Consider the following 15,054-nt stretch of genomic DNA (forward strand, 5'->3'; position numbering starts at 1 on the left):
TAGACCAAATGCTGAGTAGGTTGTGTTGTTAGATAATACTGGTGTAGTAAAGAGAAGAGTGGAGAAGAGATGACCCTTCATCACTGTTGCTCTGGAGATGTTATCAGTAGTTGAGAGAGGCTCACAGAGGGACCTTGGATGTGAAAGTTAGAGAAGAAAATGGATGAAGGGACTACTGGTTTGATTAGTTCCCTGGCACCTCTCTCCTTCTGAAGGAGCGTCAGTCTAGCATACTCAACCATATCAGTCTGTGATCATAATGGAAATGGCTTGAGGATGTGTGCGAAAGGGAGTGTTACTCCTTGAAAAAAAATGGGCCTGGGCTTTATCCTTGTTGCCATGCTTTCAGCATGTACGAAGACAAAGGATTTATGTAGCACCATGACATATTAAATCACTGCCTAACTGCTGGCCCGTCACTCAAATGACTCTCGGGATGAAACACCATATCACCGAGAAAAGAGCAGAAAGACAGAGAATGAGAAAGAGAGAATAAAGGAAAGTGGCTTCCAAAAACATCTGGCAGGAAAACAAAGAGCAACTATGAGGGGACATAATGTGGGACAGAGCAGTTAGGCTGTGCAGGGCTGTGAGGCAGCGTGACCACAGCCAGGCCAGCCAGGCCTCTGACCACTCTCTATCAGCACAATACAAAGGAGACGGGCAACCAAGCAAACCAGGGTTTTATCGTTATGCATGCAGTGTCTCTGCATAAGGCAGTGCATCGCTCGCCAGACGGACCATTATCTGTGAGAGAGACCATTACCTCCCATTAACTGAGAAGAACAGCTTCCAGGACCATGCTTCCTCTAGCTGAGCAAGTAGGGTAATTACAAAAAGAATGGCCTGTTTGCTACAAAAACTAGCAGTGTGGATAAATCAACAGCATGTGTCTGGCCAAAACCACCAACTAGAAATGACCAAGGCTTTAGATGAAATGCCTGTAGGAAGATTTAGAGGTCCATCAGGACTGACTGCTCCCTTGAGCTTCGGCCCTCCCCAGGGAGGACTGAGCAACCTAGGTCACTTTGGACAACTCAGGCTGGATTTATATGACCAGCCTTCTGCCAGCAGACCTGCACATTCATCACTCATTGCCCACCACCGTGCTCTGTCTCCTGGAGGCTCCTGCTGCTTAGAGACAGCATTTGTGTCTGCCTTTCTTCCCCCATCTGGCACCCCATTAGAAAAAAAAACCTCAAAGTTGAATGCTTGGGACGTAAACAACCAACACCTGATATGTAGGATATGCAAAAAAACAAGAAAGGCCCCATTGAAAATGAAGTACTATCCACACCTGTATAAAACAAAGCAGCTTAAAAGAAAATTGAGAATTAGCAAAGGCATGCTGTAAGTAAGTGGAGTATGTGAGGGAGGAACAATAAATCTCAGAAGTAGTAAACAGTGATTAGAAGAAGAGAAAACGAGGGGCAGAGCATGCAGCCAATTCATCATTTTAGTCATCTAGCACTCAAATTTTTTGATATAGTTGCGACAATTAATAAGAATAGATCAAATGATGATGAAATAATTGTAAATGATAAAATACGTTTTATAGAATAATACATACCACAGTGCCCTTGGTATTGCACACGTATGTTCTTCTGGTTCTTGCAGGCATGCTGATGGAGCTCACACTCGTTGTAGTAGTCTTTCCCATCAGTGCCACACACCGTCTCCTCAGGCTTGCCATCGCAGCCAAGAGGACACATGCATTTAGCCGACAAGCCGTCTGATGACTGGACGCAGGTGCTGCCATAGCTACAGATCACGTCAGTGCATGGATCTTTCAGGGCTGCAGAACACACAAAGACAGCAAAACGACAGTTGTTAAAAAAAACAATGAAGGAGTTTTTACCTTGAAGAGCATACCTGTCAATCGGTTGAACTCAGGATGTAACTATGCACCTGAGTGCAACATCTATAACAAGAGGCTGCTGTGGGGCACTTATTCTGGGTTCGAAGAACTAGTTGACACCCATGGACAAAGACACACGTTATGCTGCATCCAAGTTGTGTTTCATTTTACAGCTCCTAGTGAATTGAATTAGGAGCTATGCATTCACAGCACAGCCTCTTTTACTATGCTTGTGCATGCTTTAATCGCCATGTCTGAAAAGCGACCCTTTATATTTACTTTTCTACAGATGAGAGAAGAGAATGAAAAAGGGAGCGAGGTATTATCTCATCCCCGAGGTATTTATTTCCACCCTAATTAAAGAGTGTGCCACTTGACGCTGAGTCACTCATCCCAATGATGGGAGAGGGTGCCACGTTTAATTTTGCCCATGTTCATCACTGTTGGGAGTTTTTCTTGGGTTTCATATGTTGTGTTTCATAAAATGCTGCCATCAGATTACAATCACTCTCATCTTGGAGCATGATACATATTTATGACCGTCATGAACAAACATGGTATCCCCTGAGAGAGAAACCGAGCGGCAGCAGCCCTCTCATTTCCTAAGCTTGCCGTATTTAGAATAGATTTGCCCATGTTTGATATTATATCTTGTTACATCAATGAATTTAATTTAAAGGAGAGTGAATATATTGGATTTCAAATTCTCTTGCTGTGCATTTGTCTTTGTTTCTTTTTCTTCTTTTTTTTTACCCCCTTTCCTTTTGAAGAAAATGAAATGATTCTGGGGTTTTTTTCTACCACGAACATTTAATACCTACCTTCAGGACGGTGTGGCACTGGCTTGTTAATAAGAGGCTGGGATATGTGCAGCAGTATATTATGGATGTGTAAGGAGACAGGAGTTGCTACGATCAAAGCATATCCCCCCCACCTCACTTTCCTCATATTCATGACACATTTCCTTCTCCTTTCTTTTTCCCACTCTCTCCTGTCAGGTCCTTTTGAGGTTTGGTGCATGAAGCTTGTTAACAAAGTCTTTCCTTTCCATTTTATATTTGTGTTGTATTGCAGCAAAAAACTTTGGAACTTATTCAATACTTAATTTATGACAAAGACACCTCAAAAGCAACTTCAAAATAAAGTTCTAAATTATAGCTCAAAGTAAAGGAGACTGCCGGAAAGTGGCTTTCTGAAATCATGAGACATTGTGAGACATTGACGGCAGCTGAATGGCAGCCAATGTGGACTAGATAACGAATGTGACACTTGCCCTCTAATTTGTGTCTAATCATATGAACAATGAGACACTGATGACCTGTGGGAAACAGTGCTGCAGTAACAGACTTGCTGTATCTCCCAGTGCAGAGAAAAGGTCAGAGCAACAGAAGTTACACACACTCACACTCACGGCACCATCTACGCGTTTACAACAGCTTGTCCTCTTGTTATGTAGCAAGTAGAAACAACCTTCAAAGCAACGCTGTTTATGTAACACCTGCTGTTGGGAGTGGTGAAAGCTATGTGTCCTGACAAGGAGAAGAAACTTGTCAGTGCTTACGGGTTCTGTAAAATAGTGCTTGTTAGGGTTCAGGCAGCAGAAGAGAGAGAAGCCGAGTGACCATTCACACATGGAGAGAGAGACAGACGCCCATGTTTGCTTTGTGACAGTAAACACCATCTTCCTCACACGTCTTGATTTCATTTGATTAAATAATAGCCAAGGCTTTCACCTTCTCCAACTTTCCCTTTGTCTCAGTGAAGCTGCCATGTTGACAGGCAAAAAGGAACGAGGGCAGTGAGGGGCACAAGTGATAGGTAGAATCAAGGGCTCCTGATTTGAATGCTAACAGGTGTCAATTTGGATACAAAGCTCAGCCTCTGTGGGATGTTAGTGCAGATAAAAATCTCTTCTCAGACTCAGACAAGTGAACATTGCCTGGACGAATGTGATTAGTGTAACACACACACACACACACACACCCAAGCACGCACGCACGCACGCACGCACGCACACACACACCCAAGCACGCACGCACGCACGCAAGCACACACACACACACACACACACACACACACACACACACACACACACACACACACACACACACACACACACACAAAAGGTCACCACATTAAGTAGGGAATTTATGTTTCATTATCACATAAAGATGGCAAAAGAAGCAGAAAGTGGGAAGGTGTAGAAGTCATTACTAAATTAGAATGATCCTCGCTAACAATGGGATCAGTCTTCTTCACTTTTGAATTCCAGATCAAAGATAATGGAGTTAAATCACAGATAAAGGACACAGATATGGATCTGTAATCTCAACACATAAACCTGAGGCCCAATCATAATAAAGCTCATTCACTCATTCATGTATCCACAAGCAAATGACTCTAATCACACACATGCAGCATTTAAATAGACACACCTTGTGGAATATCTACACTCAGCAGGTTTGCTTCATTTGGATGAGAGAGGAGACATTGTCTGCCCATTGGGAACGAGGCGTGACTGCACTACACATGTGCCAATTTGAAAATGTGTGTGATGTGGCAAGTACTACACCCAGGTCAGGTGTAGCACATGAATATCTCTGTAAGTTTAGCCTTAACACTGTATAAATCAGAGTTCACAGTGTGACAGTCTGGTTATTATACACTAAAATACTTTAGGAAGTGACTGCTGAAACGTGCCCTCTTTTAAAGTGTGCTCAGACTAAAGGGTGAAATGAATGCAAAGTGGAAATGAATAGACAAAACTTGATTCTTCATGAGAAGTCAAGAGAGAAAGTGAAAAGCGAACAAGAGTTTCAGCTGATTTTGGAGATCAGTTGTCGCACAAATAGTATTGTGTCAGTTTCCAGTTAAAAACTGGTTCCACTTAAAAAATGCAGTTAGTGTCAGGGTTTGTTAAGAGTGAATGAGTTAGTTAGTTAGTTAGCTAGCAACAGAACTCGAAAAGTCAGGGACGGATTTAGATGACATTTTCAGGAAATGGACCAGGAACAAGTGATTACATTTTGGGTGTGATCCGTAGACGTTATCATTGGTTATAACACTCACTGTCTGACCCAGGCATGCTGGCAGGGTGTATTTTGTAGGCACTGAGCTGCCTTGGCAGAGGTCTGCGCTCTCCAAGTGCTTTTCTAGTTTGTAAACTGCTTTGTTCAGTTCAGCGTTTGGGAAAAAAATATCATCATGATATGATCATGCACAAATAAATGACACAGAAACCTGATAAATAAATACAGGAAATACATGTCCATGGCTGCTCAGCAACCATTGATAGAATGGTAATGAAGAGCAGGTGATGAGAGGGCTGGTGTTTCTCTGAAAAGTAGGGCAGGGTTTTTTTTGGGAAGGTTGAGGGATTAGAGCAGTCCTCTCCCCTCTGATCTCTTCCTCTGGCAGAGAGCAGACAGTAGAGCAGGTGGAGAACCTCCGCTGCTCTCTGATCCACTGTTTTGTGCTGCAGTTTATGAATGCTTCATTAGGGACAGGGAGCTGTCAGCATCGTGCTGGCTTAACCTGATGTCCTGCTGTCACAGTAGCACCAGGAGTGTCTGGGTATATTGTACCTCTTTATAGGCTTAAACACTGACCTAGTCAAGACCAGCAGTCCAAGCATGGAGACCAAAACCTGGTCAGGACCTTGTTTCTAAGGAACTGATTCAGTTTAGGGCTAAGATTTGAATTGCTGTTATCATTAGGGTCGGTCATGGTAATGGATAAGACTGTTAAAATAATGTATGTATGTGTGTACAAACTGCATGAACACATCCAATCTTTTGAATTAACTTTTTAATTCGGCTAAGGCTAAACGTATGACTGTGACGTGTGTGTGTGTGTGTGTGTGTGTGTGTGTGTGTGTGTGTTAATATAATAGTGTGCGTAACACATGCGCACATACGGGTGTGCTGCACCCTGTGGTGCTGGTTGTGATAAGGGAGGGCACAGGGGGTTGGAGCTAATCAAATGCAATGATGCAATGTTGGGGGATGTGGCAGTGTGTGTTCTATTCAAGAAAAAAAATGTCAGGAGAGGAAGAGGAAGCATTCAATATAGAATTCAAGAATTCAAAACTCAAAAAAATTGTCTAATTTCAGTGTGAAAATGTGAAATACATGAGATTTCTGATGATGCCCCGAAATGGTTGGTTTGAATAAAAACAAGGACAATCACTCAAGCAGAGAGTCAAAGCTGAGGAGCAGAGGCGTGGTATGAAGGAGTGTGCAGAGGCGAGATAAGAGAATGGGTCAGAATGGGAGCAAGGAAAAGGTAACTGTCAGAATACAAACACGGTTAAGATCTAAGAATTAAATCTGAATAAAATGTGAAGCCAGATATTGGTGATGAGCAGCAGGGGGCAGAGACTGAGCGAAGGCCAAAGGATTAGCAGTTACACACCCATGTCCGCTCCCTCTCACACACACACATACTTTGAGGCCATTTGCTGAAAGATTATTTTTGTGTGTGTTTGATGTAGTTCTTCAAAGATTTGAGCTGACCTGCAGCTGTTGCTCTCTCCTACATGCTTCACTGTTTTACCTTTGAGAGAAGAAAATTAACCACAGAAAGGCCTCATTGCTCCAGTCTGCTGGCCACACTCACTGCAAAGGAGTAATATGTGAGCATTTGTCTGGACAGCTTTCAATCTTAAATTCAAAGGCTTGGTAAACTTAAAATGTGACTGACAAAATAAAACAAAAAACTTTATGGTCAAAAAGAAAGAGCAGGGACTTAAAGTGCTGCATGTCATCTTGTCAGAGAAATGACAAACCTTAAACAACTGAAAACAAGATAAATGTTTGAGGAAAAAACATCAATAAGAGATGATGAAATAGTAAAATACGGCAATTCTGTAAGGTCCTATGATTCCAAAATAGTCCAATTTGTTTTGTAGCTGTCACTTTCCAGTGGCAGATGTTTCATGCTTGAAAGATGCAGTAAAGCACAGGTGGAGTGCTGAAATGACTACACAGAGCCCATTTATTCTGCCGAGTGACAGAAAAAAAGCAAAAGGGAATTAAATCGTCAGTCCGTGGCATATTTGACAAATACAGACAGAGACGTACAGGTCTTTCAAAGGACAATGTATATGATTTTACAGAAACCATATAAATTATCCAGTTAAACACAGCCTTATTACGCTTTTTGGTTTCATCTGATAAACGTGGCTCTGTGTTTGCTTAAGCAACTTTGAGCAAACAATTTCCTATCTCAGCATTTTTGCAGAAAAAAAATGCAACAATGCCTTTCACTTAGAGTCGCATTCCTGGACAGATGAATAGTCTAATATTCTCCTTGCAGCTGTTTCGGTAACAACCAACTCCCAAATGAAGAAATCTGGCTCTAAAGTTGCTAAATGTGCCATTATGCTCGCTGGCTATTCACTAAGTTTGCCTCTGTTAAGTGCTGAGCAGGTAGAGTACAGTTTATGGGAACCTTATTGAAAAAAAAACTAACCAACAAAAAACAAAACAAAACAAAACTGCTTCTGAATAGAGTTGATTAAACTGCTAAGAGTGACACCAAAAAGAAAAGTTGCAGTCACTAAAAAAAATATGCTATATCACAAGGAGCGGAGGGGAGCAGCAGTCAGGTGATAATTCTTTGAAGGTTTGTCACTAAGAGCACCCGCTTTGGTTATATTTCAAAATAATAATTTCTTCCTTGGGAATGATAAACATATTTATTAACATAGAGGATGACTGCATGTTCTTTATGCTCATAAAAACACAATCTGTGATTTTATTATCACCCTCTGTTAACTTTGAAATTGCAATTTTGTGTATTCAGGTCAGGTGAAAGTGCCATCAGCTTCTCACCTAAGGATTCTCTGGATTATTACATGTCATGTGTCAAACCATCTGCACAGCTCACTTCATTTTTTGTAATCCATATAAGTAAGTAAGCTAAAAGAGATAAAAGACATGCAGCGCTAATAGATGGACATTCTCTTTAACCCTGGGGCTTCCCTGTCACATTTGGTGTCCATGGGATGGAGTCAGTATTACCTATTGGAAACCTGTCAGTGCTTGTACTAAGAACTGTGTCTCTTAGATTAAGAGAGAAACCTTTAGAAAGCAACAAAGAAGACATAGTGCCAAAATGAATCAGCGAGTGCAGACAAAAACACGATTAGCTGCTTGTTTGTTTACCTCTTTGCGGATCAGCCATAGTCAATAATGCATTTATATTGTTTTCAATTGCATTCAACACCAGGCATCTGTGGATCCAATGGCTCACTTAGCATATTTAGCTGTACAGCAAACATTTACACCACAGCTTTGGTTCACTGATGAAATATTTTTATCACAAAACAAAATCACTTGGTTTGAAAGCTAAATACAGTCAGTACATTACCAGGTACAATTAAGGTGAGCTTGCATAGTCTAGTTACGGCTCAATTAGACGACAGCCCATTATCACATTAACATTAGCAGGGAATAGCTTGATTGAATGAAATGTATCCATCTCTGCTGTACATTAGGTGGCAGTGCGCCCCCGTTCAGTTTGTTAGTAATAGGCGGTTTCTGGTTTAGCTGGCAATCTGAGGCCTCCTACTATCCATTAACTTCAAAATATTAAATTCCTTAAGCTGACAGAGCATAAAATCGGTCTCCTTGTCAGTCCAAAAAAATGTAGTGGCCTGAATTACTGCTTGTACTGGCAACTGTGATGTATGCACACAGCGCTCGGGACAGCTCATGTCCAACTCTGGTCTGACTGAAGATACAGTATGCATTAGTCTCATTTGACTCCCATCCCATCATCTGAGCGTGTTAGTACGACTCTGGGAAATTGGATTTAGGACAAGTTCAGTCTGACTAACAAGTCCGGTTTTAGTTTAATTAAAACAACTAAATACCCTATTTTTCCAAGTTAACCTAGTTCCCTGGTGTCCTAATGAACATTTGCTTTGGTCAAAATACCATAAGGATGAAGCCCCACAGCAGTTCAAGCACCCTGTTCAGAACGCTCTGTTTAGGAGTGTCTCTTTAGGTCCACCTTAAAAAATGATTTTGCATAATATGTCCCATTTAATGTCATGCAAACAGATATGACATTAGAAAACTCACAAGTGAGAACAGGAAACAGTGGCGTGTTAGAAATGAAAGGACTTCCATCAGAGAGTGACAGTTGCAGGAACACATGTAGAAATGTGTGGCACTATGCTACGAGATTTCCTTCATTAACTCTTGATAATGAGAAACAACAGTGGTGCAGAGCCAAAATCAAGCATTGGCTAATCACACTTGCGCCTGTGCCACTAACAGATGATACCAATCAGTTACAGTAGATGTTGGTCCTCAAAACAAGCACAGGCAAATACTGCTAAGTACTAAGACTACTTCTTCTTTCAGCTTCTCCCTTGAGAGGACGTCACAGTGGATTATCTGCCTCCATCTAAGAATAAGACTACAATGCCTATGACTACAATTATAACTTCATTAAAAACAGAATGGAGCATCTGTAGCGTAGCTAGTTGAACGGGTGAACCAAAAAGACTGCAGTCCTCTGCAGTGTTCGTATTCAGTGATAACCTCGACCCATTCTCTGTGCGCCTTTCACACTAAATCTGTCCTATTGAAGATGAAAAAGCCATTTCTCGTTTGTCTTGGTAATTACCCTGAAAATACATAAGCAACATTTTCATAAAGTTCATCAAAAAGAAAATACAGGAAATTACCCTTTGTCAGGAAATTCAGAAAATACCACAGAAATAATTTGCACAAAATTGATTATATATCCTCTGAGAATGCTTGGGTGCAGTTTATATCACCTTCTAATTTTGTCTCTCTCTGCTCCACCTCTCCCACACACACATACACACTCACACACAATTAGGTAAACCGCTTAAATCATCAAGCCCCTTGTGATATATGACCCTGTATAACATGACATGAATTTAATTTAAGGTATTTTGATAAACAGAGGGAAGCAGCATGAAGTTACAAGAAGAGAGAAGAGTGCTGACATTTATTTAGTGTAATCAGATGAAAATGACATGGATTGATCGAGTTCCCTTTCAGGCAACCATTACTACTGCAGACAGACGCTGAGTACCTTTGTGTGCGTGTGCCTCTATTATTCTCTTGTTGTCTTTTATTGTGAAGGAAGGACAATGGGAAGAAAGAAACAAACACACACATTAGTGAGAAATGAGTGTAACCTCAGCACCCTCAAGGAGGTAGACTGAACTAATTATACGGTTAGGGTAAACAACAAACAAAGTAGCATTCACGTGGTTGCTGGAAAAAAACAAAAACAAAACACCGTCAGCATCACCCGTACAGTGATTTTAATAAACTATAAAAACCGACCTATTCAGTCTACCGGTAAATAACATTTTAATACAGTTTTCCTCACTCAAAAGAGAATATGGTGCCAGGACACACACCTGAGATTAAGTGGGACCTGTTACACTGCAACAATCAAACAGCAGGGAAAACTGTAACACCTGTAAAAGCCTTCCACCATAAAATGTGTTTTTTATGACAGGATGAAAACAGGACATCTGGGGTTATGTGCTGTTATGATGACACTCGTGCCACGAAGAAAACAGATTTTTAAATCATTTGGGTGCCAGAGAAATCATTTAATGATTCCAGATTTCGAGAATGTATTTCACTTTGTCACCAATACCAAACATTTCTGACCACTGACAAACCACAGAGTTGCTTTTATCATTAAGCAGCTACGGGAAACTGATTTTCAAAAACAGCCACCAGCTGAGGTTAATATTGATATTGAATACCGGCCAAGACAGTGAGGTTGGTATTGCTTTCACCTCGTAAGGCAGCAACTGTTTTCTCTGTGCCCTCGTGTTAAAATGGCATCACCCTGCAGTTGTTACACTTGTGGCCACACAGAGGTTTAGGTTTTTGTTCACAGAAATCCTTCTTTTTGTGGTAAAGGGGGTTAAACCATGAAGTGTCCAGAGATAAGCAGGGCACTCTGCTGTTTTCTTGTGTGCAGTGCACTGAAATGAGATAGCAGCAAGTAAATGTTGTGTGTTATAGAGGAAATGGAGTGATTTCCAGCGAAGACACATACTCAACAACAAGTCTACTTCAGCATTTTCTCTGTGCTGTTTCTGAGAGCAAAAGACCGCAGAGTCTCTCTCCTCCCACTCAACTTAACATTCACACTCAAACCCAGGAGTAAACACTCTCAATAGATTGCAAACACGAGCACCAGCAGGACTTTGGGTCCCGACATCCTGGATCAATAGCCATCGCGCTACTTCATTATGGCTTTGAGATGAGACAATACAAGTTGATTCACAAAAACGCCCGACTACATCCATGCGGCTCAGTATCCCCAATACCTGGCTTTCGTCCACACTGCAGAGGTAAATTTGGGTGGGTTTAACATCTGTTTGCTCATTTCACATCAGCAAACGAGGAATTTAGATCCAGTCTCCACAGTAAAAGCAGAGTTTGTCGATAGCCCTTTGTCACCTACCAATACAATTCTGTTCAGTTTGTTACATTATCAAATTCTGAGACATTAAATTGTCATCAGAATGCAAAATAATCATTAAGATTAATCTCTTCATTTTGACAAAGGAAATGGCACAGGGAAAACACAAGTATTATTCATATATAATAATAATAATTAACAATAATTAATAAAACCTCTAACCAACTAAAATATGATTTCTCAGTGCCATGGAGTGCTATGACCTTTCTAAGCGTTCCGAGTAACTATGGCGACAAAAATCAGACAAAAAAAAAACTGCAAATAATGTTCACGTGCACACAAATGGAATACGGTTGAAAAAATTATTTTTACAATCCAGCCCACTTGAGAGTTTTATCACGGAAATCAAAGTTTTGGTCACGGTTTATACTTTTTTCTGGATGTTTCAGCATATACAACCAGCTGCACGAGTCAGTTTCTCTCTCTCTTTAGGCTTTAAAGGGTTAGGGTTACCAGCTCAAGTCCCGCTCCCAACGACATTGGCACCAAGAAGCAGGCACGATTAAAATTTCGCTGGGGAATTTTCTAGTTATTTTTTTATTTCTTTCTTGCTCTACTTAAGTGTATGCAGGCGAAATAACGGAAAAAAATTATGCATTATTCAGGAGAAGCCAAATGCATAAATGGATTAAGAAGGCTCAAAACACAACCTTTGGCCTGATCTTAAGCAGGTTTGTGTGTGTCTGGATACAGAGGTGTGTTTCTGTGAGTCTGAGTCTGCACGTGCATGTGCATTATCTTTGTTCTGCCTGCAGGTTTAACAAAGGTGGACAGGAAACAGTGATGAAGAAGTCAGGATTTGTCTTATAAGTAGAGGCTGCAGATGAGGAACAGCAAGTAAAGATGGATAGAGAATTCCAGCAAAGCCCATTATCATCTCTCTCTCTCTCTGTTTTTCGAACTATCAGTTTGCAAAATGCCTGCAGTGTGTGTATATTTTACAAAGTATGCCTGCACGTGTCTACGTGCACATGCATAAGAGTATAAATACGGATATCATCATTACACGCACACACACAGACACACAAACAGTCAGTCTGTCAGGTTCTGCATGTTATGGTTATGAATATCAAGCAAGAGTCTCTGCCTCAGGGAAATGAAAGTATGAAACCCCAGTTATTTACAATGTGTGTGTGTGTGTGTGTGTGTGTGTGTGTGTATGTGTGTGTGTGTTTGTGTGTGTGTGTGTGTGTGTGTGTGTGTGTTCTTGTATTTGTTACTCTGTAGGCCCTTTATCTGGCATAAACACTGACCTTGTCAAGACCAGTAGTCCTCATGGAGACCAAAATCTGGTCCTAATGAGAAAGAACCTCAACTTGTTTACAGTAACTTTAGGGCTACAGGGTACAGGATTCCTGAATTAATTAATTTCAATACATTTTTAAGACTTTTTCAAGACCTTATCGTTTTAGTTTGCAATTCAATCTATAGAGCACAATCAATATATACAAAACGCCTCCTGGTTGTTCTCAGCAACAGGATCTCCAAACAGGATTCCGCAAACATACATTTTCCCATGTCTGAAGATTTTGGAGTTTATTTTGTGCAATTTCAGATATTATTTTGCACCAGGAGGAGTGCGTTTACTGTCGCAAGACAGAGCATGCCTGTGCATCATTGTTTTTAACAAACGTAAGGGAGGAAAATAAATACATTCATTCATATTTTTTGCAGTCAAACTCTATGGTCAATAGGATTTTGATTAAGGTTATTGTTAGGCACTGTCTGGTTAGTACTAAAGGTTAGGGATAATGTTTTGTATGGGGTTCAAATGAATGGAAGTCAAGGCAGCGTCTTTGAAAGGTGAGCTGTGCAAACCTATGTGTGTGTGTGTGTGTGTGTCTGTTCAGCAATCACCCTGGAAAGATTAAATTCCTCTCTCTGTTGTGAGTGTGTGTGCATGAATGCCTCTACTGGTGCAACAACACAAAAATTCCTAGTCTTAAAGACTAAGAAAGTGCACACAGGAGAAGAAAATGGAAAAAGTTGAAAGGAAAGTGATAGAGATTGGCTGGAATAAAGCAAGCGAGCGAAAATTAACTGGAATCAAAGTGGAAGAGAGAAAGGGAAGGAAAACATGGAAGATTAAAAGATTAAGGAGAAAGAACTAGTGTGAAACAAGAAGATGAGCGAAGAGGTAAAGAGATCATTAAAACCAGTGGAGATAAGGTAAATGGAAAACACAAAAAGAGGGAAGGGAAGAAGATAAGAGAGAGGGAAAGAATGCCAGAGAAAGTGAAGTGAGGAAAAAAAGGAGCAAAACAGAAAGAAAAGAAGGACCAAAAAAAACTGCAGTGGCAGAGATGGCCTTGTTAGTAAGACTGTGCAGGACCATGTTATCTACTCTGGAAAAGCCAAAAGTCATCTCTGCCATCGACAGCTATTACCTCCACTCCACTGTCACCAGGGGTGACTGGACATTTCACAGGGGTAACAAAAGAGTCATCAAAGAAGAGAGAGAGGAAGAGAATACGGGGGAGGGAGGATGTGTGGGGGTGTGATGGTGCAAGTAGGAAGGCTTTCCTCTCAATGTCCCCTCCCAGTAAACCCAGACACCGTAACAACCAGCCAGACCAGCACCACAAACTTTCAATAAAAGTTTTGGGGCAAAAAAAGAAGCATAAAGAAGAGGTAGAGCCTCTGTCTTCTTATACAACCATATACAGTATGAGCAGCATCACTGAACTCTGCACATACATACTGGAACACCCCAAACACAGATATACACAGTATTATTACATTCTGTACAAGTTTTATACACAGGCTCACAAATGGAGACTAAAGTGCTTTGGTGTCGCATTTCAGAGGGAAACACAAATGTTGCCAGGATTATAGTTACCTCTACACGGATAGAAGGGTTTGTGTCTGGCATCCCAAATGTTTGGTGTAACGATTCAGACAGAGGTCATGTTTTTGGTAATATTAAAGACATGTCAGACATATTAAATATTTCCTCATTATTTTTGATAGAAAATGTAATCTAGTATGCACTACAGTTGCTACTAAACTCATTACATTCAGTTCAGATAACCTTTATTCCTTAAGAATGTGTGTAAAACCATAGAATGTGTATAAAATGGAAACAAAACTCTTATTTTGTTGCCTCCTGCAACCAGGCACCTATTGGATGATACTAGTTGTCAATCACAATCACAATCACGAAACGTTGGAGACAGAGTGGAAGAGAGGGAAGACACCACAGCCCTTTATTGTCTATTTACTACTAAATGGGAACATCATTTACAAAATCATCATCATGTTCTACTGAATAAGATCTGTAACTAGAGATTGAGACCATTAACTCTGCAGGAAAATGTTGACGTTATTAATCAAGTGAGAAGGAGGCTAATTTTCCCACATATTTCCATCCAACAGAATTCTTTTTGAATCTAGTGAAGTCACGATGGGTCATTACAATTACATACTTACATACTAAATATCATCACACTAACATAGACAAGGTTCACATAAGTGACCATGATGACAGGATTCTCACCACCTGTCAACATTACAGCATCATTGGCAAATGCGTATTAGCTGTGTCCGAGACTGGTTTACAGAGAAATTACTGCAGCTGCTGAGCATCACTTCAAGGCTCTGAACATTTCTATATGTTTGCAGCTTAAAAATCACAAGCTGCACCGCATACTTTATGTTTGAGATACGAAAGGTTTACATCCTCTAGCACTGGGCCTGTGTGC

The 15,054-nt window shown here is 40.7% G+C and overlaps 1 protein-coding gene across 1 annotated transcript in view; it reads right to left on the reverse strand.

The window, feature by feature from the left end:
* The window catches only part of agrn (agrin), a gene marked incomplete at both ends in the record, with an annotated part of 229,475 nt that overhangs the window by 66,342 nt on the left and 148,079 nt on the right, over positions 1-15,054 (reverse strand). The window contains one exon of the mRNA XM_083895418.1: positions 1,571-1,795. Within this exon, the coding sequence (XP_083751544.1) occupies positions 1,571-1,795 (225 nt within the window). The remainder of the gene's footprint in view (positions 1-1,570; positions 1,796-15,054) is intronic.

The sequence above is a fragment of the Microchirus variegatus genome, assembly GCF_963457635.1.
Source record: "Microchirus variegatus genome assembly, chromosome: 9".
NCBI classification, from domain to species: Eukaryota; Metazoa; Chordata; class Actinopteri; order Pleuronectiformes; family Soleidae; genus Microchirus; species Microchirus variegatus.